This window comes from Diaporthe batatas, assembly GCF_019321695.1.
Source record: "Diaporthe batatas strain CRI 302-4 chromosome Unknown Contig00003, whole genome shotgun sequence".
Lineage (NCBI taxonomy): Eukaryota > Fungi > Ascomycota > Sordariomycetes > Diaporthales > Diaporthaceae > Diaporthe > Diaporthe batatas.
In genome coordinates, this window is record NW_025408550.1 from 2,070,482 (window position 1) to 2,094,716 (window position 24,235).

Sequence of the window (24,235 nt, forward strand, 5' to 3'; positions counted from 1 at the left end):
TCCCAATGAGCACAGCCAGCTGCTCCCCATTAACACACTGTCTTTCAAGCGACCCCCAACTTCTCAGCGCGGTTACAGACGCGCCAAACCCTGAACAACCCTCTCCCGGAAAGTCAATATTGACCGCATCGACACCGTCATCACCACATCGCCAACATGGTATGTCTGCACTCATAATGAGTCTGTATCATGTCCACTGACGTGTAAACAGGAGAGCCCTCATGAACACCAGCAGAACCTACTGCTGTCCCGGGTCATCACGAATGTTGTACGTAGCCCCTGGTGTGACGTCCCTGCGCAAAGCAGCATGTGGCAGCTAACAACTCGTGGCAGGAGAAATTGAACGAAGCAGTGATGGTCATGAACAAGACCCTTCAAGTCAGTCTCTTTCTCCCAATGCGGTATTTTCGTTGTGCTTATTTTCCAAAAGGACATCAACATCCAGAACATGAACATCGAGCTTGTTGCTCAAATGTTCAAGAACTACCAGTCCAACGTGCTGTTCCACCTCGAAGGTCTGTGACAACTCACTTAAACCCGAACAAAACTCTCAGACATCTGACAGAACCCTAGCCACCGACAATTTGAAGGAACCGTAGAGGACGATCCCAGATGAGCAACATTGCCAGGGGGGGCAGCACCTTGGAAGCCAGCACATACTCACATGAGCGAGCGCTCCTAGCACACTTTTGCTTCTGGGAGGAAGTATTCAGTTGAAGTGAATCAACAGTCTAGTGGAATGGTATGGGTCTGTGCAATGCTAACGTGTCATGGAAATTCCTTGAAGACGAGTTAGTTCATCATCCAGATGCAAGGCTAGAGTACGGGAACAAGAAGCAGTTCTTTAGTGAGAGGTACATGGAAGTCCACAATAAGTCTCATCGTGAATTGAAAGTTATGGTGTGGTAATGTCATAGACACAAGCCTATTTCACGTACCTTTAGCCCGGCTCAGAGTTATGTCGTTGTATGTAGCAAGTGGACAAGGTACGAAACAACCTCATGACGGTCACCCTTCTGCAAAATGAGCTACGATTGCAGACCCCTTCCTCCAAATCAAACACACCCTGACTCCTCATATCCTCCTCATTCCAATCCTCTGCCTACTCAGCTCTATCCTAACGACTACCCTGATACCTCCCAACCTCCTACCTCTCAGCCTCCTACCTCTCAACCTTCTCATTCATACCCTCTTATCTTCCTATACTCTTACTTCATATTCTACTACTCCTTCCTACCCTCATTCTTCCTATCTTCCTACCTCCTACCCTCCTACCCTCCTACCTCCTGCCCTCCTACTTCTTGCCCTCCTACTTCTTGCCCTCCTACCACTCTGTCCGTCTCCATGAGAACGTTGCTCATCTTCAAACGGGATATTGAGTTAAATTACCTGTATGGACTATTTGTATTTTTTTTTAGTTCCACTACTAAGCTAGAAGCAAACAGTTAGGGTCGTAGAGGGACAAAGCCCAATGTATCTTTCAAGATCAGCTCGGTTAAGTTTGCGATGCATAAATTATGTGTATACAGTACGTAAAAGAATTGTGGTAATTCTGAATAGTGTAGTGCAAGCTGTGTTGAGTGTGTCTTGCTGTGTGCTGGTTGGTTGATGACTGGGTGTTGGAGGAAAAGTAGGAGGGTGGGTAGTAGGAGGGTGGGTAGGAGGAGGGTAGGTAGTAGGAGGGTGGGTAGTAGGAGGGTGGGTAGTAGGAGGGTAGGAAGATAAGAAGGTATAAAGAAGAGTAAGAGGTAGGAGGCTGAGAGGTAGGAGGTTGAGAGTTAGGAGATTAGGAGGTAGGTAATTGACAGGACAGAGCTGAGTAGGTAGGTAGAGGGTTAGAGGATTACGCCTGGTATAAGCCGTCACAAGATAACTGGATGGTATAGTCTTCTACCTGCAAATTCTACTGACCGTCCTTGAGGAACTTATTCCTCCATACCTCGTAGGCTTCCAACATCTCTGGTGTGATCATCCGTGGCCTCTGCATCTGTGCCCGGAAGTCCTCCATGGTTACACCAGGACGCTCGTCTTTGCCAAAGTCCCTCCAGTAGGCCACATCGCCTGCCGCATCACAAATAGCTACAGTCTCGGCGCCCGAGCAGCCCTCACTCTCTCTCGCCAGCTCCCCAATGTCGATGTCCTCGGCACTGTTCCTGTTCGCGAGCCACTTGCGGAAGATAGCTGCCCTAGCCGCCTCGTCAGGCGGGCCCACGAAGATGAGCCTGTCGAAGCGCCCGGGGCGCAGGAGTGCTGGATCCATGGCCTGTGGTCTATTTGTGGCCGCGAGTATGAGGACGTCTTGCAGCGATTCGAAGCCTTGCATCTCGTTCAGAAGCGTCGAAAGCACGTTCAAGCCGCTGCTACCCCCACTGCTGCCGCCGGATTTGGTAGACCCGAAGCCGGATCGTTGTCCTCCGATCGAGTCCATCTCGTCCAGGAAGATGATACTCGGGGCTGCCTCCCGCGCCCGCTGGAACAGTTGTCGCACCTGCCGCTCCGACTCGCCGACGTACATGTTGAGTAGCTCTGCGCCCTTGACGGCAAAGAAATTGAGGTCGCTCTCGGTCGCCAGCGCCTGTGCGGCCATGGTCTTCGAACAGCCAGGAGGGCCGTAGAGGAGAACTCCCTTGGGCGGGTTGGACATGTACCTGAGCAGCTCTTGCTTGGACGATTTGGACATCGCCAAGGCCCGTTGGAGCGTCTGCTTGACCTCATCCTGGCCGCCGATGTCGTCCCAGTGGACTGGTGGGGGCTTGAGATTAATGTCATGCATTGCAGACGGAGGCACAACCTTCATTGCTTCTGTGAACATTTCTTCGGTGATAGCGTGGGTATCTGGAGAGGCTGTAATTCCAGCGTCCTCAGTGTCTCCCAACTTTTCCTCCAGCATCTCGTAGACCCGTTCGGCAAGGGATCCCAGATCTTTTCCGTTGTAGGCGTGCGTCTTCTCGCCCACATTATCCAAAACGCTATTTCCTGCATCAGGACAGAAAGTCGACAGGATTGCTTTCCTACGGGCTGGATCTGGAAGCGGAAGGTTGATATGTGAGTCAAAGAATCTAACTTCTCTGAGTTCTTTCGGTATATGGGTTGCGTATTCCGTGCAGGTAGCGAGGACGAGGACCTTTGGGCGCTCAAATTCTCGCGGCAGGGCCAGTTTGTCAAGGAACTCTTTCACGGTTCGGATGACGGCGCTCCTGTTGCTGCGGTCATCGTTGATAATCGATTCAAAGTCGTCCATCACGACGATACTAGGTTGGTCCTCTCTCGCGGTTTGGAGCGTTTGAGAAATGGATGAGAGCTTGTCATGTGGTCGAATGCGGTGGACAGTTCCCCAACCGGTCTCGCAAATCTTTTCCACGAGCATCGTCTTGCCAGTCCCAGAGCCTCCGTCCAGGACAAGGCCACACGATCGACGGCCAGAGCTTGGTCCGTAGGACTTGTACCATCGGCGGAGCTTTTTGTTCAGCTCACGAACTTGGGGTTCGAGGCCCGCAATCATGTCCAGCTTGAGAATGGCTGGTCTTGCAACTGGTGCTGCGGTCTCCACGTTTTCTCCGGTGCTGATTCGGATCTTGGTCGAAGCGGTAATGAATCGAGCATTCCCACTTATCGAGCCGTTAACGCTCGTGATCTTGAAATTTCTGAAAACCGCCCCTGCTGCCACGCGTTTGACCAGGAATCCGGGGAACACATCGTCCAGGCCCATCATCTTGAGGTTCCACTCCCAGAATACGATGTCCTCCTTGTTGATAGCAGGTTGGCCAGTCGTTACATCTTCCAGAACGACCTCTTCAGCATCGGGTACCGCCTTTCCGTCGGTGTAGATGATTTTGACCTGGTCGCCAAGCTTCAAGTCGCATGCATCCTGGAACGGCTTGCTCATCTGGACGATGCCCCGGCTTACTTTTGGGTCTGCCGCGGCCCATAGTGAGGCCTCTCTTGTAGTTGCCTGCCCATCATCCAGAATCTTTTCGACATAGCATGGTTTCCCATTTTCGAGGGCCGTGCCTGTGAGCTCGAGGAGAACCTCTTTGTTGACGTAGATGCGCGATGCGCCCTTCAGGGTCTTGTCCCCGCCGCCACTTTTATCCGTGGGCGACGGTACAGGCCTTATCCTGACCTCGACGAATTTCATAGTGGAATGCTGTAGGAAAGGCTTGGGATGGTGTTGCGGTTTGGCGTATTTTTTAACTTGGGTGTGCCCCCACGAACCCCAACCCTCGACTCCCTTGGGACAATCTCCTGTGGGATCTGGCGAGGGTCTTCTTGAGAGTTTGTCATGTGTTAATGGGGAAGTGCCAAGTTTTTCGCTGGTCCTCTCTTTGTGGGATTCTTCTCATATAGGGGCTAGTTTAAGAGAATTCTTCAGTCTCTTCTGTATGACTCCTTTGCCAGCTTTCTAGTTGATGGGCGCCGTCTGGAGCGATTCTCCCTAGTGCGGCTGTCACGAGGCTTAGACCGTGACATGTACTACGTTCTTCCTGTACTGTTATTAGTATTTTGTTTTATATTTTCAAAGAATGCTGGGTGTTTGAGCGTTTCCTAGTATATGAAGACGCCACAGGTAATGAAATAATACCTAGTTTTGTATGGCGTTCAGGAACGCTACCAATCCCTTGGGATAACCACTGTAGGATGACCTCCTATAGGACAACCCCCGTGTGACAACCTTCTGTAGGATAACATACTATGGGATTCCCTCCTGTAGGAAAACCCTCCTCCAGTAAACCCTCCTCTAGCACACTCTTCTTCAGGACAATCTCTCATGGGACAACCTCTCATGGGACAACCTCCTATGGGACAACCTCCTATGGGACAACCTCCTATGGGACAACCTCCTATGGGACAACCTCCTATGGGACAACCTCCTATGGGATAACATACTATAGGACTCCCTCCTATAGGACAACCCTCCTCCAGTGCTCCCTCCTACATGAACAGACCCTGCTATAGGACAAGCTCCTTTGAACACCCTCTCACACTCCTAATGGACAGGCCCCTTGGGGAAAATTCAGATTCGGAGATAGAGAAGCCACAAGTGCTACAGTGTGAAATTCTACAGCCTTTTCAAGTTGTGGTGGTGTTGCTGTAATGTATGTGACGAGACCCTGGTGGACTTACACGGACGTGCGCAAGTCCCACTTAGTGCACAGGTGGGTATCAATGTACGTACCGAAGCACCCTAGCTACCTGCCGCGCCGGCAAGCTTGGAAACTTTTCGCGACCAAAGCTCATTCATAGCTTTCTTCTTCTTCGAACCTTGGCGAACACCTCGATATCCGCTCAAAGGCCGACGTCCGACCGACAAGACGGCCCAAATGTCAGCGGATTCGCTCTCCTCGACACGAATGAGTCGGAAATAGCAGCTCGTTGCATTGATGCTGCGTGGGAGGCGACTGCCATTGCCGCAGTCTCCGTTGTCACGATGGAGGACCACAGCACCTGCACCTGGACTGCGCCGCGCGACATGCACACCTCTCTTCTTCTACACGACCACCAAACGACGTAACGACCACGTGAATCATGAGCTGCCCACAGAAGAACCGCGGAGAGAGCATGGCAAACCCGGGCGACGCGATAGACCAAGTGTCCGTATACACAAGATCGGAGTACGAACTGATGATTGGGCGATTGTTCAAGAGAACTGGAGAGGCCGGCCGATGCACAAGCACATTCAATTGAGTCTGCAGGGCAGGAATCCTTTCGGAAACCGCATTCGGTACGAAGGGCGCATTGCTGCGGCGGACGCCAGCCGGCAAAGCCTAGAGTCCACGACATTTCCCAAAACATCCCAAACGGCCAAGCAGCCAGGGCGTGACTACGTTCGCAAGATGATGCCTCGTAAGAGGAAGCGTACGGCGGGCGACTGGGGCACAACTATTTACAACCGAAGGCTTTTGCTCGATGACAATGCGGCGAGCAAGGTGGCCGGGAAACACCAGCCCCTTCCGGAAGGACAGGCTTCTCAACGTCAAGACACCCCCCGAACCAGCGGACAAGCAAAAGAGAGGAAGCAGAAAAGTCCGGCCAAGGACAGTTTGCTTGATAAGAAGCCGTCTCTTGAGGCACCACCAGTTCCCATGGTGGCAAGGAGCAATGCCTTAGCTAACATGCCACCAAAGGTTGAAGCAGCCGTTACTCGCCAGTACAAATTGGTAGCTTCCGAAATGACACCTCTGTTCAGCCCGAGGCTGCCCAGTGTTCCAGACGCTCGGCCACTATCAGTATCACAGGCAAAGCCGACTGATTTAGCACAGTATTCTGATGTACTTGCTGTGATTGCGGCAGACATTGGCCCGGCTGAATCATCCCAGAGATCATTCACCGAGGATCCTGTTCTAATGAGGGCCAAGTATTTAGCGGGGCCATCTCTCTCTACGTCCCCGTTGAAGCTTGAGATGAGCTCACAGCCGAGATTTCGTCTTGTGCCTTCCTGGGGGCCGACTCCTGGAAAGACGATGAAGGGTCCACAGCTTCCTCGAGAGCCTCGAGAGACCCCAAAGTCTTTAGAAAGCCAAATCAGCGAGTTGCAGATGAAGGATGAGACGAAGGAACAGATCACTCGGCCACGGCCGATCTCTGACGTGAGTCCAAGCAGGCCTGAGTCTATAGGTTCAGAACAGAGCGAACCGGCAAGTGGCGCGGAGTCCAAGGCAACGGAAGATCTGTCTCGGGGTGATACGCAGGATCCCCTGACCCTTCGGGACAAGAGCAGTGTAGCGGACGACGAGGGCGGTAAGGTTGTTGAGCCAGTCCCATCTCCGGCTCCGGATAGTCGCACAATTTTCGAGAAGCTTTTCGGGGACCAAGAACGAACGAGAGGGCCAGACCATGCGCAACTGTCTTCCAGACTGAAAGCTACCATGGCGGCACGCAGAGAGAAGCGGGTCGACGCAGAGCGACAGAACGTGCTGGAAACAGTTCCGCAAGATGAGGATAACGCCAGACGTCAAGCTGATCTGAACGTCAGACATGGGCTATCAATTTTCCGCCAGCTTTTCCCTGAACAGGCCGGCCCGGAGACAACACAGAGTGAGCCGGAGATATCTCGCGACACATATGGGATACTACACCCGCCCGAGGATTCTGTTATGGTCTCCTTGCGGAACGAAGTCCGCAACTGGGTAGACGAGGGGGACCAGGCGCAAATAAGCTGGCCCAAACCTGGCGATTATGGATCCCATTCGACCGTGGTTGTGATTTCCGGGACAAGTCCCTCACTCATGGACACGGACTTCTACCGCATCGCACCCGAGGGTAAACACGTGGAAGGCTGGGCCGGCGGACTGGCCAAGGTCATCCAGGCCCACGACTCGATCAGCTACGACCCCTTGGGCCAGTACTACCTTATGTTCTACTCCCAGCCTTCCGCACTAGCCTACGTGAGCGAGGTGCGGCGCCTCCACGAGCTGAGCCGCAGGCTGCTCCACGCGCCGGGCGACTCGGGCCGGGAGGTCGCCAAGGGCTCCCTGGACCAGGCGCCCGCGTTACCGCAACCCTTCCTGACCGACGAGGAGAGGGCTGCGGTCCGGTCCTTCACGCTCTTCCCGCCGCACATCAGGCCGCACATCAGCGTGCGCCTGTGGAACACACAGCTGGTCGAGGAGCTCGCGGCCAAGTCCAACATCGCAGACGTCCTACCGACGCTGCGGCCCGAGGCGTCCACCCCGGCCAGGGTGCTGCTGAAGCTGACGTCGCCGGACGGGCAGCACGGCGAGGGCCAGGGCGGCCTGACGACCGACGAGCTGTGGCTGACGCTGCGGGACGACGGGCGCGAGCGCAGTGCCCCCTGGGTCCTCGCCAACCTGTCCGAGGGCATCATGCCCGTCAGGCCCAGGTTCATGTCGGAGCGCTACAAGATCACCGTCAAGGCGGAGCCCGTGCCCGTGCCCCTGGAGCTGGGCGACGGCGAGGACGACTACGTGGGCGACGCCTCGCACGGGGCGGCCGGCGGGCCGGTCGTCGGCCCCTCGCCGCCGCCGCGCAAGGGCGCCGATGGGAGCCCGGCCGTGGACCGCAACGAGCGCTTCAGGCGGTTCGTCCTGACCTTCACACAGCCGGCTATCGCGAGGCGGTTCGTCAGGTGCTGGCACAAGAGGGTTGTGTACGACGCTTTGCTCAACAGGAGCGTTGTGATCGATGCTGCGGCGATCATGTGAACAAAATATCAGCGTGTATAGTTGTACATTTGGGCTAGACTATAGCGGCTTGGGTTCTCCTACTCGGCAGGACTCCATCTCAGCGGGCGGCGGAATAAAGTCCATGCGGAGGTTGGGTATGTTTGTGTAAACCGTACTTGCGTGGAATGGGACATGATACCCCATATATATCATAGACAATGAGACAGAAGCTAGCCCTGATTCCTCGTCCGTTCGTCACAACGCATGTAGATGGTTGTCCTTTAGCCTTTAGGAGATCGCCCGGTGGGAGATTGTCCCATTGGAGGCTATTGGTTCTAAGTGTCAGGGATATGCCAAGACGAAGCGACACACGATAATATGATCAAATCAACGACATTCTGAGCCTAGTCTTTTCGGTGTTGTTCAAGATTCTGCAGAAACCTTGGGTGATGGTCTCAGCCCATCGCATGGTAGACGACGATTCACGTGTGACGAACGCCTAGAGCAAGAATACCCTCGCCCCCGAGGCCATCAACAACCGCGGTCATTGCCGCCAAGAGAGGATAGTTTGGTAGCACCTCCTCGCAGAATATCTCACTGAATTCCGGCTGCCTCTGGTCAACTCTGTGACTGCTCATCCCCTGATAGTCAAGCCGAGCATGGTACGTACGCCCTGGGGCAGCGGCCAGTCCCGTATACCTCCAGTCTCGTCCTAGCCATCATGTCTCCTGCAACAACCAAGATCCTCCGGGTACCAGACACGCGTAATGGAACGCAAACAATTCAACCAAGGCCATGTCGGGGCACCGGACAAACCCAACAACGACAGCCAGCAACCACATGTGCACACCCCGCACGAGTTGGTATCCTCTTTTGGAACAAAATGTATTTGCAACCCAGATATAGCCACTAACTCCGTTTGCTTCCAAATATTGACACTTCCATTTGCCTCCGCAGGAAAACAAAATAAAAAGAAAGGGGGTGCCAGGGAAGAGGGGTTCTCTTCTTTCTTAGCTCGCTCGCGACTCTTTTCCCTTTTCCCTTTCTCCGTCTTCTCTCGCTCTAACAACGCTCTTCTTGCCTCGGGCACCCCGTTCTAGCCCTGGGCGGATCACTGACTGCATCCCGTCAAAAGTGGTTGTGGTCGCAGACGCTCGCTGGAAGCGTCCCCTCCGTCTGCTGTTTGTCTCCTAAACCCCCCAGGTTCCCAAGGGTTCGTGATGACTGATCTCTGCTGTACTTGGTGCGCACCCCGTTTCCGTTCCTGTATGCATACTTGCGCCGAACGAACGCAGGCAGGCTTTCGACCTTTTCCGGCTCCCGCAAAGTCTCACTGCAGGACGGCCGCAATCTTGCCAGGCTGCTGACCCACATGCTGGCCAGCAAATAACCATGCCCCTCGACTCAAACTCTCCCTTGCACTCCCGGCCCCCATGAATCCCAGACCACGCACCATGCCGCGCGACCTCTCTCTTAGCAGCACTTGCTCCCGGAGCTCTCGGAGCTGCCGGCCACGTTGACGCCCGCGCTGCCGGCCGAGGCGTCGTTCTTGGAGGTGTCGATGATGCGCTTCTTGATGTCGGAGGCGAGGCTGTAGAAGGCCTTGTCGATGTTGATGTTGCTCTTGGCCGAGACCTCGAGGAAGGGGATGCCCAGCTCGTCGGCGAGGGCCTGGCCCTGCTCGGTGGACACGGCGCGCTTCTCCTCCCAGTCGCACTTGTTGCCGATCAGGATCTTGTTGACGCCCTCGGTGGCGTGCTGCTCCACGTTTGCGAACCAGGTCCGGATGTCTGTAACAGAGGTTCCACAAGGTTAGCATTTGCTCTTTGCATTCTTTTGTACCTGGTCCCTCCACCCGGGTGCAGTGCACCGCCGTGATGCAGCCCCCCCCCCCTGACCCTCAAATTCATGCACGTACTGTTGAAGGACCTCTCATCGGTGACGTCGTAGACCAGCAGGATGCCCATGGCACCGCGGTAGTAGGCGGTCGTGATGGTGCGGAAGCGCTCCTGGCCGGCCGTGTCCCAGATCTGCAGCTTGACCCGCTTGCCATCGAGCTCGATCGTCCTGATCTTGAAGTCGATGCCGATGGTGGTGATGAACGATGGCGTGAACGAGTCCTCGCTGAATCGCAGCAGACAGCAGGACTTGCCCACGCCGGAGTCGCCGATAAGCAGCAGCTTGATCTGTCAGGGGTAGCAAGGTCAGTCGAGGTTGCTGGAGCGGTAGTTGTGCTTTTGAAGCAGTGATGGTCTGGTTGTGCAATCGAGGGCCGGGCTGCCTCGCGGAAAGAGTTTTGTCTTGTCTGTCTGACCGGCTGACCGGCTGGCTGGCTGTGGAAGTATTTCGTGGCCGAAGGGAGACAGAGGCATGTCGGCATGTCACCGTTGCGCTTATCGCGTTCGGTGACATGTTGGTGGGACAGAACGTGGACGTGTCTCTTTCTGGGCTGCGGTGGACCAGGACCTGGGGTCACATACCAAAAAGTCATAATTCCTGTTGCTTGCCATGTTGAAGGAGTTCAGAGCACCGGTTTGGATGCCGCGTTTCTAGGGAGTGTCGGTCGGTTGTTGCAGGAGGGAGTGAGCGACAGACGCAAAGAAGGGCGGGCAGGCAGGCACTTGGCTGTTTGGCGGTTTGGGCAAGGAGGGATGATGATGGATGGACCTGGTCTGGCTTGGCGTCCCTTTTGCCTTGTCGGGGTCGCTAGCAGCCGAAACGGGTGTCAGCAATAGAGAGAGAGAGCGCGTGAGATATTGGTAGGGGGTTAGGAGGGGGGAGTAAGTACAGTGTGGGACAAGGTTCGCGGCTCGCAGATGTTGTGCAGAAGGAGAAGGTTGGAAGGGGCCTCAGGGCGGAAGCGAAGAGGGCGGTCGATGAGATAGATGCCAGGTTCCAAGGGTCTGGTGGATGTTCGCTCGGAGTGCACGAAGATGGGTGGATGCGTTGGGTTGCGGTTGAACCGTGTCAGTTGGAGTTACGTGTTAGGCTTTGGGGGGACCAGTCTCCAGAATCTCCATTCTCCATTCTCCATCTGGCTGGGCTGGCTTATGGGCATGGGCCACAGGGGTAGCGACCTGTCCAGGCCACGCCTGCACTTACCTTATAGGTACCTAGGTAGGTACCTAAGTCCTAAGTAGGTAGGCAGTGTACGGAGTACGGAGTACGAGTACCACTCGCTCATCCATACTCACCACGGGCAGTAACACTGATGCATACACTCGGGTCTGGTCCAGGTTGATTTTCTCCCAAGACTTCCTGGAGCTACCCAGCACAGACAGGATAGACACCTAGGTACCGAACCAATTTCCCGGGCCAGCTGTCGCAAAGCCAAGGCAGCCGTGGGCACCCTTCCTATGCCTCGTGATGTCAGGGTCGGCCATTTGCGTTGTACCCCTCTACCGAGGCCGACCATCCAAGCCACTGACGCCACGCGTTCGACTTTTTGGCCGGCGGGCCTTGCGAGCTTGGTTCCCATGCCAGGTGACGAGACTCTTAGCCATGATCGCCAAAGTTTGTATTTGACCGTTGTCGCTAGCAGAAAGCCCACAGTACTTGTGCTTTTGAGCACAAAGCAGTTCAGGGAAAACGGGCACTAATTGTGCAAGTTCATCCCTACGGAAACGGCTAGTACCTCCTCCATTTCGATCAGATAGGTGGGTTTGCTTCATAGAGAAGCAATTGTGGTAGTTCTCCGACAACGATTTCTAGCGGACATCAGGGATCTGCCCAGTAGGTAGAATTTCATTGTTATGTATTGTGACCGTTCACTACGTATTCCCATGACACCCCCCTCAGCAACCAATACACCCTCAGCCCACCAAGGGCAACAATAACAGCTTGCCCTTCCGTGCTGTGTTTAATTGGCGCGTAACCACCTGGCATAAGCCCAGCGGATCCTGTCCAGCGCCCTTACCTGGATCTGGATTCCCTTGCCGTTGGCTACATCCTCGAGGTCCTCGAGGAACTCGCTCTCAACCTCACGAGGCATGAGCCTCCCACTCCGCACCAGGTTCCGCAGTATGTGCACCTCCGTGACCAGCAGGCCGTGGTCCTTGTAACCCAGGATGCCGTTGACGGGGGTCGCCTCGGTGAAGATGCGGTCGATGTTGCGCAGCGTCCTCACGCACCGGCCTACCCGCTCGCCCTGCTGCCGTACACCCCTGCGGTTGCTGAGGAGCACCCCGCGCAGGTATGAGAGCACCGTGAAGGAGACGAGTATGCCGGGCGTCAGCCCCACCAGCCCGAAGACGAGCTCCTGCGACTTGAGAAGGGCGTCGATCCCGCTGATGGCAACTTCCAGGTCGACCTTGGTCTTCTGGACCTGGATCAGGAGACTCCGGACCAGATCACCCTTGACAGCCCCGACAAAGGGCTTGCGCAGGTCTCTCTCGTATGCCTTGAGGACTGGAGTAACGTCGCCCTCCTTGACCTTGTCGCGGATCTCGGCAATCTGTGTCTCGGTCAGGGGAGAGGAGGATTCAGCGAAGCTGGGCTTGTCCGTAGCAAATTCCACAACCATCCGCTCCAAGCTCTCGCGGTCGGCCTTCAAGCTGTCGCGGCTCATGATAGCAATCTCGGATTGGGAATCGCGCCGGACCGTGCCAATAATCTTGCGAACGGGCTCGACCACCCAGTTGAACCAGAAGTCACGTGTTGTCACGCCGAGGTCACGGACCCAGTCGATGATGTCGGCTTTGCGGTTGACCAGGAAGCGGAGGAGCGTGGATGAGGATACCAAGAGAAGACCCGTGGGGAGCCAGTACCTGACGAGACGCGAAGGACGGCCGTTGGCGGCCACGATCTTGTTCGTCTCTACAATATGCCCAGGGATGCGTTCCTCCAGGATAGACAGCAGCCTCCGCGCCACGATGGCAGTCTTATTGACCATCTCATCAGCGTGGATTGACAGATCAGGGTCCTCCTCGACTCCGGCAAAAACCTTGTCCTCAAATTCGGATACGCGGTGTTCTAGGTTCGAAGCATCCCGAAGGACCAGGTCCATCAGGGCGACGCTTCGCTCCACGACGCCCCTGAACTCGGCGCTGTGGTCGCGGACGTCGCTCTTTTCATCATCAATCTCAAAATTGAGAGCCTCGTCTACCAGGACACCCAATCCTGTCGCCGTCATCTCGCGCAGCCTCTTGAGATGCGTCTGCTTCTGCTTGGCTTCGGATCGGCACAAAGATACCGTAGAGAACATTTTCCGTTGCACATCTTTGAGGGACCGGTCCACCACAGTCTCTCGGACGATGGAGTAGAAACGGGCCCATCTCTGGGCCAGGCCGTCGTTGTTGGATTGTGGGGATCTGCTGAACAAGCTTGTGCGCCGCGAGAAGGTCGAACGTATCTTGCTCTCCTGATAGATGTCCTTGCCCCACATCCACCAGCGCACAGGCGAAGTCTGGACAGCGTAGAGGCTGCTGTATGTGTAAGAACCTAGAACCTGGTCCCAGTACCAGATGTCTTGGCTCAGGGGGATGATTTGGTCAAGAAAGGTGTTCAGAATCAAGCCGTAGGTCTGCGTGGTGGCCTTGCTGACGAGCAGCCACTCAACCTCGTACTCATATTGGCTCTTAGCCTCAAAGAAGTCCGGACGGTCAGCGGCAGCAGCGAGGCCAGACTGATGAAGAAGGCCGGTGATAGTCGCAGCAGGCAGAATGGTAGCCGATGTCGTCGAGAGCCGTTTTACGATGCGCAGTAGCTCGTTCACCCTCGGGGACGAGAGGTCAGCCGCGGCTGCGCTGCGGGCGCCGATCTCGGTGCTGCCATCTTCCGGCTCCTGCTCCTCCACGGCATCTTCTGAATCTACCAGCGGATTCAAAAGAATACGGTCTATCTGGGCGTCGACGCGCCGAACTTGGCTGTGGTTATGTCAGAGACGGGTCTGCCTAAACGGGGATGTGCAGGACGCATAGGCAGCATGGGAGCTCCTTGGCAGGATGGATGGGTGACCCGGGATTTGTGATGAGGCCGGGACGGGGTTTGGGCTCAGCTCATGGGCAGACTTACTCGGTCACAATCGACATGTTGACCTCAACAGTACCCTCAAGGCATCACCGGGATGTGCTCTGTGCTCCGTGCTCCTGCTCCGTGCTCCTGCTCCCGTGCTCCGTGCGTGCGTGCTTTCGTAAGGGTGCGAGGCTGACGGTAGCTTGCTGGGTAGAGGGACTGAGCGGGCAGGCGGGCTCGCGGGCTTGGGGTCCGGCTACGGGCGGAGGGTGGCGATAGGTCCGATCAGGCCACGCAAGATTGGCCCTCGGAAGACAGCACAACCGAGAAGTGCAGAGAAGAAGGATGGAAGGAAAAAGTGGGCTGCTGCAGAGAGACCTCCCTGTCTTTGCTCAATCCGGTGGATCTCTTGTGGCCTCAAGGTGTCAAGCCGTACTGTGCGTGGTACGTGAGTTGCTCCTCTTTAAATTGGGAGCTTTGACGCCGTCAACAAACCGCAGAGACCACCCGAAGCTTGCTCAGAAAAGAAACCACACAGCCTGACAAGAACATCAAGAAAGAAAAAGACGGCGGGGAGGTCTCCGTAGGCCCATAGAATGAGGGGGTTTGTTGGGCTTTTACTGTGTCTGGCTTGTGTAATGTGGGCCGGAGCGCGACGTGGTCTGGCGTGGGCAAAACAACTGGCAAGCTTTCAGAGCAGACGTCATCAAGCCCCAAGGGCGCCCGCAGAGCCTCACACAGTTGGCCCTACCTACTCCAGCAGGTAGGCACTTTGAAGGGTGGCCACTGCCGTGTTCTGGTTGGCTGGGAAAGAGCGTGGGAGCAAGCCACCACTCCCGGAAAGAGGACAAAGGGTAGGTGTGTTTGCTTTGGTCCTTCTTTTTGGCCTGTCTCGATCTGGTCTAGGTGGAGAGACATGAATCCGAGCTTGTCTGCATGTCAAATCCATGAAGCACTGTAAGTGAGTGTGTGCCTCCGGCTGGTAATAACGCAACGAGGACGGCCAGAAAAAAGAAAACATTCGATTGCAAGGGCCCTCATGCGAGCCGGTACCCTCACCGCCCGCTCCAGCCTGGCCCGCCTAGCACGTCTAGCAGTGCAGCAAGCAGATTTCGAGCCGGCGCGATGCCAGATTGAGCGGCTCATCGAAAGGTGGTGGCATGAAACAACCCTCCTTGGGCGTGGGAGTGGGAGGCAGTCAAAATTTGCCGCTGCCAATCATGGGCCCAAGATTGCCCCCGATCTGCAGGTGCCAGGCTGTGCTGGGGGCGGAAAGGACGCCAGAAGCAGCGCCAGCATTGCCGTGGGCTGCGTGGAATGGCAGCTAGATGGGTGTTCCTGGGACTAGTGCTGGCCCGGAAGACGGAATTCGACTTTTAACCATCTGCTCATTCTGAGATTGAGTGGAGCACCCATTGGCTGACCCCCCATCCCCGGCCAGCCCAAGCTCCGTCGCCAGCTGCAGGGGTCCCTCGAGGCCCAGATAATAAAACGCCCCTGGCAGAACCTGTACACTATCTGACTACCCTTCTCGCCTCTACAACAAACCTTGGAAGTTCAGGATTGTTGAGGACAGCCAAAACACCTCCTGCACCTGCAACACGAAAGTGTCCCCTCCTGTCCTGGACTGACCAAAACCATATTTGCCTTCTTTCAGGTCGCTCGCTCCCAACCTGAGGAGACCACCTCCATCATGGCTTCCCTCGTGTACGTACATACACACCGACACACTAGATCCCCATCCCTGCCAGGCCGAAATCCCGAAGACGCGCGCGCACAGGAAGGACTAAACTAACATTCGGCTTCTTAGGAGCGAGACGCTCTCTGCCGTCAATGCTACTGTCGCCAGTGGCTTGAACTCGACAACACCCGCCGACTACTTCTCGGTATTCGAAGAAGTCTCCAAGATCCATGTCCAACTCAACGTGGCCGAGCGCCTGTGGGCCTCATGGTATCTCTACATGCAGAATGACACCCTCGCCACCGGCATCATGTCCTTCATGATGCACGAGATCGTATACTTTGGCCGCTGTCTGCCGTGGATCATCATTGACGCCATTCCCGCCTTCAACAAGTACAAGATCCAGAACGTAAGTGTGCTCTGGCAGCTGGTTTCTTTCGGTGAGAAAACGGCCTGACATGAACTGACCCGCGTCCACAGCAAAAACTGCCAACATGGAAGGAACAATTCGACTGCGCCGCCCTCGTCTTCCTGTCCCACGTTACCGTCGAGCTCCCCCAGATCTGGCTCTTCCACCCAATTGCCACCTACTTCGGCATGGACTATGGCGTGCCCTTCCCCCCCATCTTCAAGATGGCCTACCAGATTGCCATCTTCTTCATCATGGAGGACGCATGGCACTACTGGTTCCACAGGGCCCTGCACTACGGCCCGCTCTACAAGAACATCCACAAGCTGCACCACACCTACTCCGCCCCCTTTGGTCTCGCCGCTGAGTACGCCTCCCCGATTGAGGTCATGCTCCTCGCCCTTGGCACTGTCGGCTCCCCTATCCTCTGGGTCTCCCTGACCGGCGATCTGCACCTATTTACCATGTACGTGTGGATCGTCCTGCGTCTATTCCAGGCCATTGACGCCCACTCGGGCTACGACTTCCCCTGGAGCCTGCGCCACTTCCTGCCCGTCTGGGCCGGCGCCGACCACCATGACACGCACCACGAGAAGTTCATCGGAAACTACGCCTCCAGCTTCCGCTGGTGGGACTACTTCCTGGACACCGAGGCCGGCGAGGCCGCGAGCAAGGCCCGCAGGGAGAAGAAGCTTGCTGCCATCCGGGCCAAGAAGGCCCAGTAAGCGTTTTCCAAAGTTGGGGGGGGGGGCTTCATTCTGTCACGTACAGACCAATGTCGATTCTACGGACGGGGACAGTTTTGGCATACATCTCATGGAAGCCACAAAGATGGGCGTGTTGAACACGTCATATGACGCACTGGAAACGAGGACCTAGAACATCGCACGGCGCAGCCAGAAATGACTGCCTCCGTTGCAAGCCAAGATATATGACCGCGAGCATGTTAGAGAGGGTGGCGTCCTCAAGGAGCTTTAGTTCCATCTGTATATAGCAGTTTGCCCGCCGCCTCTCGCTCGGCGCAGTTTAGAATAATACTAGTAATACTTATGAACGAAGAGATGAACTCCAAATGCCATGGATTGTGATGCTGAAATTTCCGTCTTATGTTACAAGCTCCGCCAGCCACGTCCTCGGCTCAGTCAGCTTCATTCATTTCTTAGGTGGGACGCAGCAGTCCCCAGACGTAGAAGCGACATGGTCCGCGAGCCCCTTCAGCTGACAGCTCTGCCCGCCAGACGAGGGCTCCTCCCTGACCTCCCCGAAGCTCTGCGCGTACCCGTCGCAGATGGCCGCCAGCTCCGTGTCCTTGGCCGACAGGCCCGGTGGGCTATGCGTCGTCCAGCGGATGAAAGTGGTGTTGTAGACCTAATGCTCACACAACCCCCGGCTGCGTTAGCAAGACCCCTATGAGTTTGGTGGAGGAGTGAAATGCTCGCGGATGCACGCACGTTCGACCACTCCGGGTGGTGGTTCTTAATCTTGCACTGCAGCGACACGGCCGTCATGAAGTCCTGGGAGATATCATCAGTCGGTCAGTCGGTCGGACAGTCAGTCATTCAGTCAGCCATGTTGGGTTCTCCCCCCCTTTGGCTCCGCTGGCTGGCTGGTTTGATGGTCGGATCGGGCGCCGGCGCATACCCATGTCTTGGCGAACGTCTTGAACTTGAAGGACCGCTCGATGCCCTGCCCGTCCGCCGTGAGGGCCCACCTGTTGTTGGCCAGGAGTCCTTCCAGCTCCTGCTTCAGGCGTGCCTCGTCTGAGCCCTCGGCGAACTTGGGGGTTGCTGCCATGGCGGCTGCTGTCTTGGAGAACGACCGGGTGGGGAGAGTGGGCTGCTTCTGGAGTAGGAATGGTCTGGTTGCTGGCCTCAGAAAGCTGAGTGCTTTCATCGTGGATTAGACTCGGGATCTGGAGTGGTCTTTCTCGAATTTTGTGGGGATCCTGCTGGAGCAGGACAAACTACCAAGTCGAGGTTGATGATGTTCTGAGATGGATGCGGTATTACGTAAGGATCTGGGCAGCTTTCGACTCTGAAATTACACATGTTATCACGATACTACCGCCACGATTTTTAGAAGAGATCGGATATTCACACCCGCAAGAATAGAGGGTAGACCCAAGACCCAAGGCATAAACTCCTATAAGACAACCTCCTATAGGACATCCTTCTATAGGACATCCTCCTATAGGACAACCTCCTAGGATAACCTCTTAGGATAACCTTCTTTAGGATAATGTCCTATAAGGTAAGCTTATGAGATAACTGGTTTAGTACTAACCTGAGTACTTAGGTGCTTTAATCTCTAAGTTGCCTAGTATGGGTGTACCCTCCGTTTTTGCGGGTGCGAATATTTAGAATGCAACTGTGTCTAGCGATAGGAGCTTTTCAATTTCTGAAATGCTTGTTCGAGAAATACATAGGGGCTATGATTGTGACTTTCAAACAGTGATGGGTGTCTCGTAATTTAGGATCCGTTTCCCAGTCTGTTCCAAAACTCAGCCTGAGCCTCTCATGGCTGCCATTCTCAATTCCTTACTGCCCGCAATTCCACCGATCCCGCGTCCTACCCAAGGCTTTTCGCCTGGTCGCGTCGCCGGAAGTAGTCGCAAATGGCGAGGCTGGCCGTCAACGCGAACAGGGCCCATACAAGACCATGCTCGGCCTCGCACCGCCTGCAGTTGCCCACGAGCTGGTCTCTAGTTGACTTGTTCATCTCCCGCAGTCCCGCGGGAGTATCAAAAAAGTCTAACTTCATGTTGTTGCAGCGTATCTTTCCGAAAGCGGCCACCCAAGCGGCGCCTCCAGCCAGGTAAAATAAGGTCCCAAGGCCGTCTCCGGCGAGAGGAATGGCGGTGGGGATCCTTTCCACGAAGAGAAACAAAGCTCCAATGGCTGAGATCACAATACCATATACCCCCAAGAAGATGCCGTAGTTGACCGTACTCTTTGCATTGCTCGACGGGGTGGGGGTGCAAAAACGGAACGAGTCTGATTCAGTTTGACAGGCCTCGTGGGCTAGAAGGCTGATGGAGACACCGAGTAAGGCCGCTGCCAGGATCAACTGGAAATTGTGAGGACCCTTAGAGGCTTGAAAGTTTAGGGAACGGAGCTGGTGTACCTGAAGGGCACGCAGACCCACAGTGATGGCCGATAGCATCGTCATGGCTGATGAACGGGTGAAGTGCTCAGGGGCTCCAGGTTGAATGGGGATCTGTGGCAGCGAGGTAAAGGCGTTGATCTGAATGTGGTGATGTAAGTGTCTGAAGGTCCTCAAATCGGCGGACTGAGGGCCAAATAGTCTTCAGCGCTCGGGGACAGGTCAAACGCAGTGCCGGTGGATTGCATAGAGGATGGACGAGTTCTGAGCCCAAGTGAAAATGGAGGGTGTCAGGAATCTCGCAGCCTTAAAGCGCGAGTTGACGAGGGACAACCAGGGGTTGCCCCTTCCTCCTGTGTGTCCAACCCACCCCCCGATGTGCACCTTCCATCCGACGGGGCTCCAAATCTCCCCGCGGCAACAGAAGGGTTTGCCAAAGCTTGCAAGAGCGAGTCCTATAGAATCCGAGAATCCGAGAGGAACTTCATCCTGCCTGCCCAGGTGGTTACAGCCGAGATTCTGGTGTGGCTGCCTCACACACGTCGACTGTCCTGGTTCGTTCTGTTCTCGTCGGCGGACGGGCTTGAGTTGCACAGAACGGAAAGACGCAAACACAATGGGGGGTTCCACCGAATTCGGAGCCACAAGGCGTCCAGAAATTGAACGATTTGAGCGTTCATATTGTCAAAACAGGTGAGGTGTCATAAATTGGAGTGGAGTGAGGCGATACTATCAGCCAGAGTCGACATTGGGGTCTCCATCAGAAGGACCAGTTGGCCGTAGCACGACCGTGTTGTCTGCATTGTAGCCAAGCCACAATTGTCTTCTGAGTAATTCCAAAGTCTCCTGTGCGATTGGCCCCGGGAGTGAGCTGAGAGATCACCATGTCCGGCACCGGCTTAGATCTGATATGCTTTAGGAGTTGTGTCTTGCTAGTCCTCTCTTAAACAGAGTTCACCAGCCCCCAAACATCCTACATCTACTAATTAGATGTGTAGGAGGTATTGAGGCCATATGGACTTGTTCAAAGATCCAGCTTGGGTACGTAGCAGGCTGGAACAAATTGCCATGAGCATTCACATCAGTGGACGATGTTGTCTGTACGGGAGTGAAGTTGACGTTGCTAGGGTTAGGCGTAAACTGCCTGGGGACTTACTCCGTACACCACTGAAGCCCAGCCCCCCACCGGGGCTGCAACTTCTCGCCCCCACAATCAGCCTCATAGAGGACCAAACCACCGACGGACCCTTTGGTGAGGACGCGCCCAGGCTTGCCGTGCCGGCAGGCAGGGGTCACAGCTTCTAGCTTGCGCCCATCACCAAGAGTAGCTCCGTCATTTCATCTTAAAGAATTCAACGGGTCCCAGCCCTTCCCATTGCTTCTCCGAAATGTTTCGATTTCCTTTCTCTTCTTGTCGTGATACCCTTTGAATCCTGCTGCGGACCACAAACCTCCACCGCCCGTCCACATCGCGATGGCACCCTCCGCGATCTACGAACCGCTCCCTGCGGCGAGAGGGCCAAAGGAAGACCTCCCACCACCGAAGACCTACCCCGTCAAAGACCTCAAATTCGAGAACATCATACCAGCACAACCCGATGGCCGCGAGAAGGCATTGCGACAGCCAGAGGGTACCGCTGCAATCGTAATAGATAATGGTAGGCCACCACCTCGAGCATCCGCCCGGTTTGCGCGACCCGCCCCGAGGCCACACTGACATTGATTGACATTGAAAACAGGCTCCTCCTCCGTCCGCGCAGGATGGAACTTCGAAGAAACGCCGCGGTTCTCCATACCGCCCATCATGGCCAAATACCGCGACCGAAAACTGGGCAAGACATTCTCGTTTGCCGGCATGGACTGTTATTCCGACACCACTGCAAGAGGTCACATACGGAATGCTTTCGAGCAGGGCACAGGAGTGGTCAGCAACTGGGATGTCATGGAACATGTGCTTGACTACTTGTTCATCAAGCTCGGAATGAACGGTGTTGAGGGCAACATTGACATGCCCATCGTCATGACCGAGGCGGTCGCCAACCTGCCATATTCAAGGAAATGTAGGTCTCCATGGCCAAGACATGCAGCGCATGAGACGTGCCACTGATGACGAGACAGCCATGACCGAGATCATTTTCGAATGCTACGGCGCCCCGAGCCTGACTTACGGAATCGACTCCCTATTCTCCTACAGACACAACGGGGGCAAGACCGGCCTTGTCGTGTCGTCCTCTTACAGTTCCACACACTTGATACCGGTTTACAGCCAAAAGCCCATGCTCGCTCAGGCTATCCGCCTGAACTGGGGCGGCTACCACGCTGCCGAATACTTGATGAAGCTGCTGCGCCTCAAGTATGACCACTTCCCCGGCAAGATGAACCTCTCCCAGGCCGAGTTCATGGTGCGGGACCACTGCTACCTCTCCAAGGATTACGACAGCGAGTTGGCAACCTACCTGGAGTGGAGTGGACTTGAAGACCGGGAGCGAATCATACAATACCCGTACACGGAGGAGGTTATCGTTCAAAAGTCGGAAGAGGAGTTAGCAAAGATCGCAGAGCGCAAGAAGGAGAGTGGTCGTCGGCTACAGGCACAAGCCGCCAAGATGCGGCTAGAGCGACTGTTGAAGAAGGAGTCGGATCTGGAGTACTACAAGGATGTTCAACGACAACTAGTCGACGCGAACAAGAAAGAGACAAAGCGTATATTGGACGATGCCGAGGTGAAGGACGAGAACCAGCTTGCAAAAATTGTCAAGGAGCTCGAGGGCTCCATCAAGAGAGCCCGGCAAAAGGATCTTGGCGGCGAAGTCGAGGAAGAGCAAGTCGAGCAGCCTTCGTATCACCTGCTCGATGTCCCTGATGATCAACTCGACGATGCTGGACTCAAAGAGAAGCGCCACCAGAAGCTTTTAAAATCAAATCACGAGGCGAGGGCCCGCGCCAAGGCCGAAAAGGAGGCCGAAAAAGCCCGCGTTGCGGAGGTGGCTCGCCTGGACGAGGAAAAGCGAACAAACGACTTGGAGGCCTGGTTGGATGAGCGACGACAAGCCCGCCTCGAAACTCTCGGCAAGATCAAGGCCCGCGACCGGCTCAAGCAGGATCTGGGAAACCGCAAGTCCCTTGCAAGTCAGATGCGCATGAAGACGCTGGCCAACCTCGCCTCGGATAACCCAGCCGCCGCCACAGGCCGCAAACGCCGGCGAGGTGGGGACGACGACGATTTCGGTGCGGACGATGCGGATTGGGGTGTATATCGTAACGTCGCCGTCGGCGCCAACAAAGGCGACAGCGACGACGAGGACGAGGAGGAAAACCTGGACGTCGCCATCAAGAACCTCGAGGAGGACCTCCTCAAGTACGACCCACTCTTCACCTACGAGCACACCATAGAGGCGCAGAACAATTGGACAAAATCCATGCTCCACGCATGGCGCTACGGACCCCGGCCGGACGAGGGGACTCAGGCGGAGCGGAATCAGCTGCACCTGAACGTAGAGCGCATACGCGTGCCAGAGGTTGTCTTCCAGCCTGGCGCCATCGCAGGCGTCGACCAGGCCGGCATCGTTGAGATCGCCGGGGACATCCTGACGCAGCGGCTGACGGCCATCCCCGGCATCGACAGGAACGACTTCCTCAAGGACATCTTCCTCACGGGCGGCGCGACGCTGTTCGAGAACTTTGACGAGAGGCTGAGGTCCGGCCTGCAGGCCCTGCTGCCAGCTGACTCGGACATGCGCGTCAGGAGGGCGAAGGACGCGGTGCTCGACGCCTGGAAGGGCGCGGCGGGCTGGGCTGGCAGCGACGAGTGGAAGCGGGCGAGGGTCACGAGGGAGGAGTACCTCGAGAAGGGATCCGAGTGGTTCAAGGTAAGCAAGATTTTCCTCACAAACGGGCTTCTCAGCATACGTGACCAAATGGCGGTGTGGCTTATGTTTCGACCACAGGACCATGACCTCGGCAACGCGTTTTCGTAGGACGTCTGCGTGCGTGAACCCTTTGGCAAGGAGGCCTCGAGGACAGACAGCCTAGGCAGACAACAGCACTTTGGGAATTTGCTCAGAGCCTTCAGGCCGGACTCGAGTGGCGGGGAGGGCAGGCTCGCTGCGAAAGAAACGCTAGACGATGGGCCGTGGCATGGTCCTTTGTCGAGGACTTGTATTACTCATACGAGGGAGGAAATGGAAAAGCAGCCCATAGAGATTTAATGGACATGACAACAAGCCTTACTTACCATCGACGACGCTAGACGGCCTCCTCGTTGTGTCGGCCTTTTTTCCTCCTTGCATCAAGCATGGCCATGTGATGCCTTTGCATGACCATTGGCGGCCCCCTGGTCTGGACTAACACAAGCATTTGCCATTTCCACTCGGCCTGTCTGCTGATACAACTCAGTCAGCCTCAGGCCTGCTTGTCCACACGGCAGGACCAGCATGTTAGCGTATCCAAAAGAAATGAGGCACAGTAATGCTTCAAACTCGCAGTCGAGAAAAAGAGCCAAAAAGGAAAAGAAAAAAAAAGATTGAATCGAATTGCGACGGGAATTGAGCCCGACGTGGGGGTCGAACTGAGTCGGATGTTAATGGACAAGTTCCGGGACCAGGTTATTCAAGTGTCTGAATTTTCTCTTACCCCACAACCTTGAGATGATTTTTTCTCCTTCAGAACACGAGGGCTCATAAGAGTCTCACGCTCTACCGATTGAGCTAGCCGGGCGTCTCTCTGTTGTTGGAATTTGCCCGTCGGGATGCCAATTATATTGGCTGTCTCGCGGCCTGGCCTCCAACCCTCTCCCCTTCTCGCCCGGCAGCCCGGGGCGCCCACGCACTCACTCACACACTCACCCAATCCATGGACCCTACCCCCCTCCCCCCCAACACGTATAGACAGATAAAATGTTGCTATTCAAACCTTTATCCACGTGCATCCCGCATGTTATCGAAGTTTGAAAACAGCCTCGTATAACCG

At 55.6% G+C, this 24,235-nt stretch overlaps 9 protein-coding genes across 9 annotated transcripts; 4 read left to right on the top strand and 5 right to left on the bottom strand.

The window, feature by feature from the left end:
- Window positions 1-56: 56 nt before the first annotated feature.
- On the top strand, window positions 57-1,011 carry KVR01_002600 (uncharacterized protein). Its single transcript, XM_044782751.1, has 5 exons — window positions 57-159; window positions 212-268; window positions 334-378; window positions 431-515; window positions 574-1,011. The coding sequence occupies exons 1-5, from the start codon at window positions 157-159 to the stop codon at window positions 597-599; spliced, it is 216 nt and encodes a 71-aa protein (XP_044647615.1). The 5' UTR covers window positions 57-156; the 3' UTR covers window positions 600-1,011.
- An 851-nt stretch (window positions 1,012-1,862) lies between these two features.
- Window positions 1,863-4,138, bottom strand: KVR01_003689 (uncharacterized protein; the record flags this gene model as incomplete). The annotated part of the gene is made up of 1 exon (XM_044787077.1): window positions 1,863-4,138. The coding sequence occupies one exon, from the start codon at window positions 4,136-4,138 to the stop codon at window positions 1,904-1,906; it is 2,235 nt and encodes a 744-aa protein (XP_044648704.1). The 3' UTR covers window positions 1,863-1,903.
- Window positions 4,139-5,428: 1,290 nt separating this feature from the next.
- Window positions 5,429-8,363, top strand: KVR01_002730 (uncharacterized protein; the record flags this gene model as incomplete). Its single annotated transcript, XM_044788218.1, has 2 exons — window positions 5,429-5,508; window positions 5,756-8,363. The coding sequence occupies 2 exons, from the start codon at window positions 5,429-5,431 to the stop codon at window positions 8,160-8,162; spliced, it is 2,487 nt and encodes an 828-aa protein (XP_044647745.1). The 3' UTR covers window positions 8,163-8,363.
- Window positions 8,364-8,522: 159 nt separating this feature from the next.
- KVR01_003236 (uncharacterized protein) lies at window positions 8,523-11,348 on the bottom strand. Its single transcript, XM_044783720.1, has 4 exons — window positions 10,912-11,348; window positions 10,604-10,829; window positions 10,042-10,309; window positions 8,523-9,913 (listed from the first exon to the last, which is right to left on the bottom strand). Exons 2-4 carry the CDS (start codon window positions 10,631-10,633, stop codon window positions 9,597-9,599), a joined length of 615 nt encoding a protein of 204 aa, XP_044648251.1. The 5' UTR covers window positions 10,634-10,829; window positions 10,912-11,348; the 3' UTR covers window positions 8,523-9,596.
- A 513-nt stretch (window positions 11,349-11,861) lies between these two features.
- KVR01_003561 (uncharacterized protein) lies at window positions 11,862-15,055 on the bottom strand. Its single transcript, XM_044793249.1, has 2 exons — window positions 14,136-15,055; window positions 11,862-13,987 (listed from the first exon to the last, which is right to left on the bottom strand). Exons 1-2 carry the CDS (start codon window positions 14,150-14,152, stop codon window positions 11,983-11,985), a joined length of 2,022 nt encoding a protein of 673 aa, XP_044648576.1. The 5' UTR covers window positions 14,153-15,055; the 3' UTR covers window positions 11,862-11,982.
- Window positions 15,056-15,483: 428 nt separating this feature from the next.
- KVR01_002039 (uncharacterized protein) lies at window positions 15,484-17,221 on the top strand. The gene is made up of 3 exons (XM_044785400.1): window positions 15,484-15,782; window positions 15,886-16,165; window positions 16,237-17,221. The coding sequence occupies exons 1-3, from the start codon at window positions 15,769-15,771 to the stop codon at window positions 16,888-16,890; spliced, it is 948 nt and encodes a 315-aa protein (XP_044647054.1). The 5' UTR covers window positions 15,484-15,768; the 3' UTR covers window positions 16,891-17,221.
- A 6-nt stretch (window positions 17,222-17,227) lies between these two features.
- KVR01_002315 (uncharacterized protein) lies at window positions 17,228-18,254 on the bottom strand. The gene is made up of 3 exons (XM_044787506.1): window positions 17,807-18,254; window positions 17,617-17,679; window positions 17,228-17,533 (listed from the first exon to the last, which is right to left on the bottom strand). The coding sequence occupies exons 1-3, from the start codon at window positions 18,056-18,058 to the stop codon at window positions 17,318-17,320; spliced, it is 531 nt and encodes a 176-aa protein (XP_044647330.1). The 5' UTR covers window positions 18,059-18,254; the 3' UTR covers window positions 17,228-17,317.
- A 479-nt stretch (window positions 18,255-18,733) lies between these two features.
- Window positions 18,734-20,357, bottom strand: KVR01_002961 (uncharacterized protein; the record flags this gene model as incomplete). Its single annotated transcript, XM_044792698.1, has 2 exons — window positions 19,289-20,357; window positions 18,734-19,231 (listed from the first exon to the last, which is right to left on the bottom strand). The coding sequence occupies exons 1-2, from the start codon at window positions 19,331-19,333 to the stop codon at window positions 18,734-18,736; spliced, it is 543 nt and encodes a 180-aa protein (XP_044647976.1). The 5' UTR covers window positions 19,334-20,357.
- Window positions 20,358-20,494: 137 nt separating this feature from the next.
- KVR01_002143 (uncharacterized protein) lies at window positions 20,495-23,507 on the top strand. Its single transcript, XM_044791967.1, has 4 exons — window positions 20,495-20,925; window positions 21,007-21,327; window positions 21,386-23,136; window positions 23,215-23,507. The coding sequence occupies exons 1-4, from the start codon at window positions 20,742-20,744 to the stop codon at window positions 23,242-23,244; spliced, it is 2,286 nt and encodes a 761-aa protein (XP_044647158.1). The 5' UTR covers window positions 20,495-20,741; the 3' UTR covers window positions 23,245-23,507.
- Window positions 23,508-24,235: the final 728 nt, after the last annotated feature.

Excerpts from the sequence above, each read along its gene's own strand:
- KVR01_003236 (XM_044783720.1), bottom strand. The coding sequence starts at position 10,633 with ATGGCAAGCAACAGGAATTATGACTTTTTG. Across the intron at positions 10,310-10,603 it reads ACAGGAATTATGACTTTTTG|ATCAAGCTGCTGCTTATCGG; the intron begins GTATGTGACCCC and ends TACCCCTGACAG. Across the intron at positions 9,914-10,041 it reads CGATGAGAGGTCCTTCAACA|ACATCCGGACCTGGTTCGCA; the intron begins GTACGTGCATGA and ends CCTCTGTTACAG.
- KVR01_002600 (XM_044782751.1), top strand. Across the intron at positions 269-333 it reads CCCGGGTCATCACGAATGTT|GAGAAATTGAACGAAGCAGT; the intron begins GTACGTAGCCCC and ends AACTCGTGGCAG. Across the intron at positions 516-573 it reads CGTGCTGTTCCACCTCGAAG|CCACCGACAATTTGAAGGAA; the intron begins GTCTGTGACAAC and ends ACAGAACCCTAG.
- KVR01_002143 (XM_044791967.1), top strand. The coding sequence starts at position 20,742 with ATGGCACCCTCCGCGATCTACGAACCGCTCCCTGCGGCGAGAGGGCCA. Across the intron at positions 20,926-21,006 it reads TGCAATCGTAATAGATAATG|GCTCCTCCTCCGTCCGCGCA; the intron begins GTAGGCCACCAC and ends CATTGAAAACAG. Across the intron at positions 21,328-21,385 it reads CCTGCCATATTCAAGGAAAT|CCATGACCGAGATCATTTTC; the intron begins GTAGGTCTCCAT and ends ATGACGAGACAG.
- KVR01_002315 (XM_044787506.1), bottom strand. The coding sequence starts at position 18,058 with ATGAAAGCACTCAGCTTTCTGAGGCCAGCAACCAGACCATTCCTACTC. Across the intron at positions 17,680-17,806 it reads AGACGTTCGCCAAGACATGG|GACTTCATGACGGCCGTGTC; the intron begins GTATGCGCCGGC and ends GATATCTCCCAG. Across the intron at positions 17,534-17,616 it reads ACCACCCGGAGTGGTCGAAC|GTCTACAACACCACTTTCAT; the intron begins GTGCGTGCATCC and ends TGTGAGCATTAG.
- KVR01_002039 (XM_044785400.1), top strand. Across the intron at positions 16,166-16,236 it reads ACAAGTACAAGATCCAGAAC|CAAAAACTGCCAACATGGAA; the intron begins GTAAGTGTGCTC and ends CCGCGTCCACAG.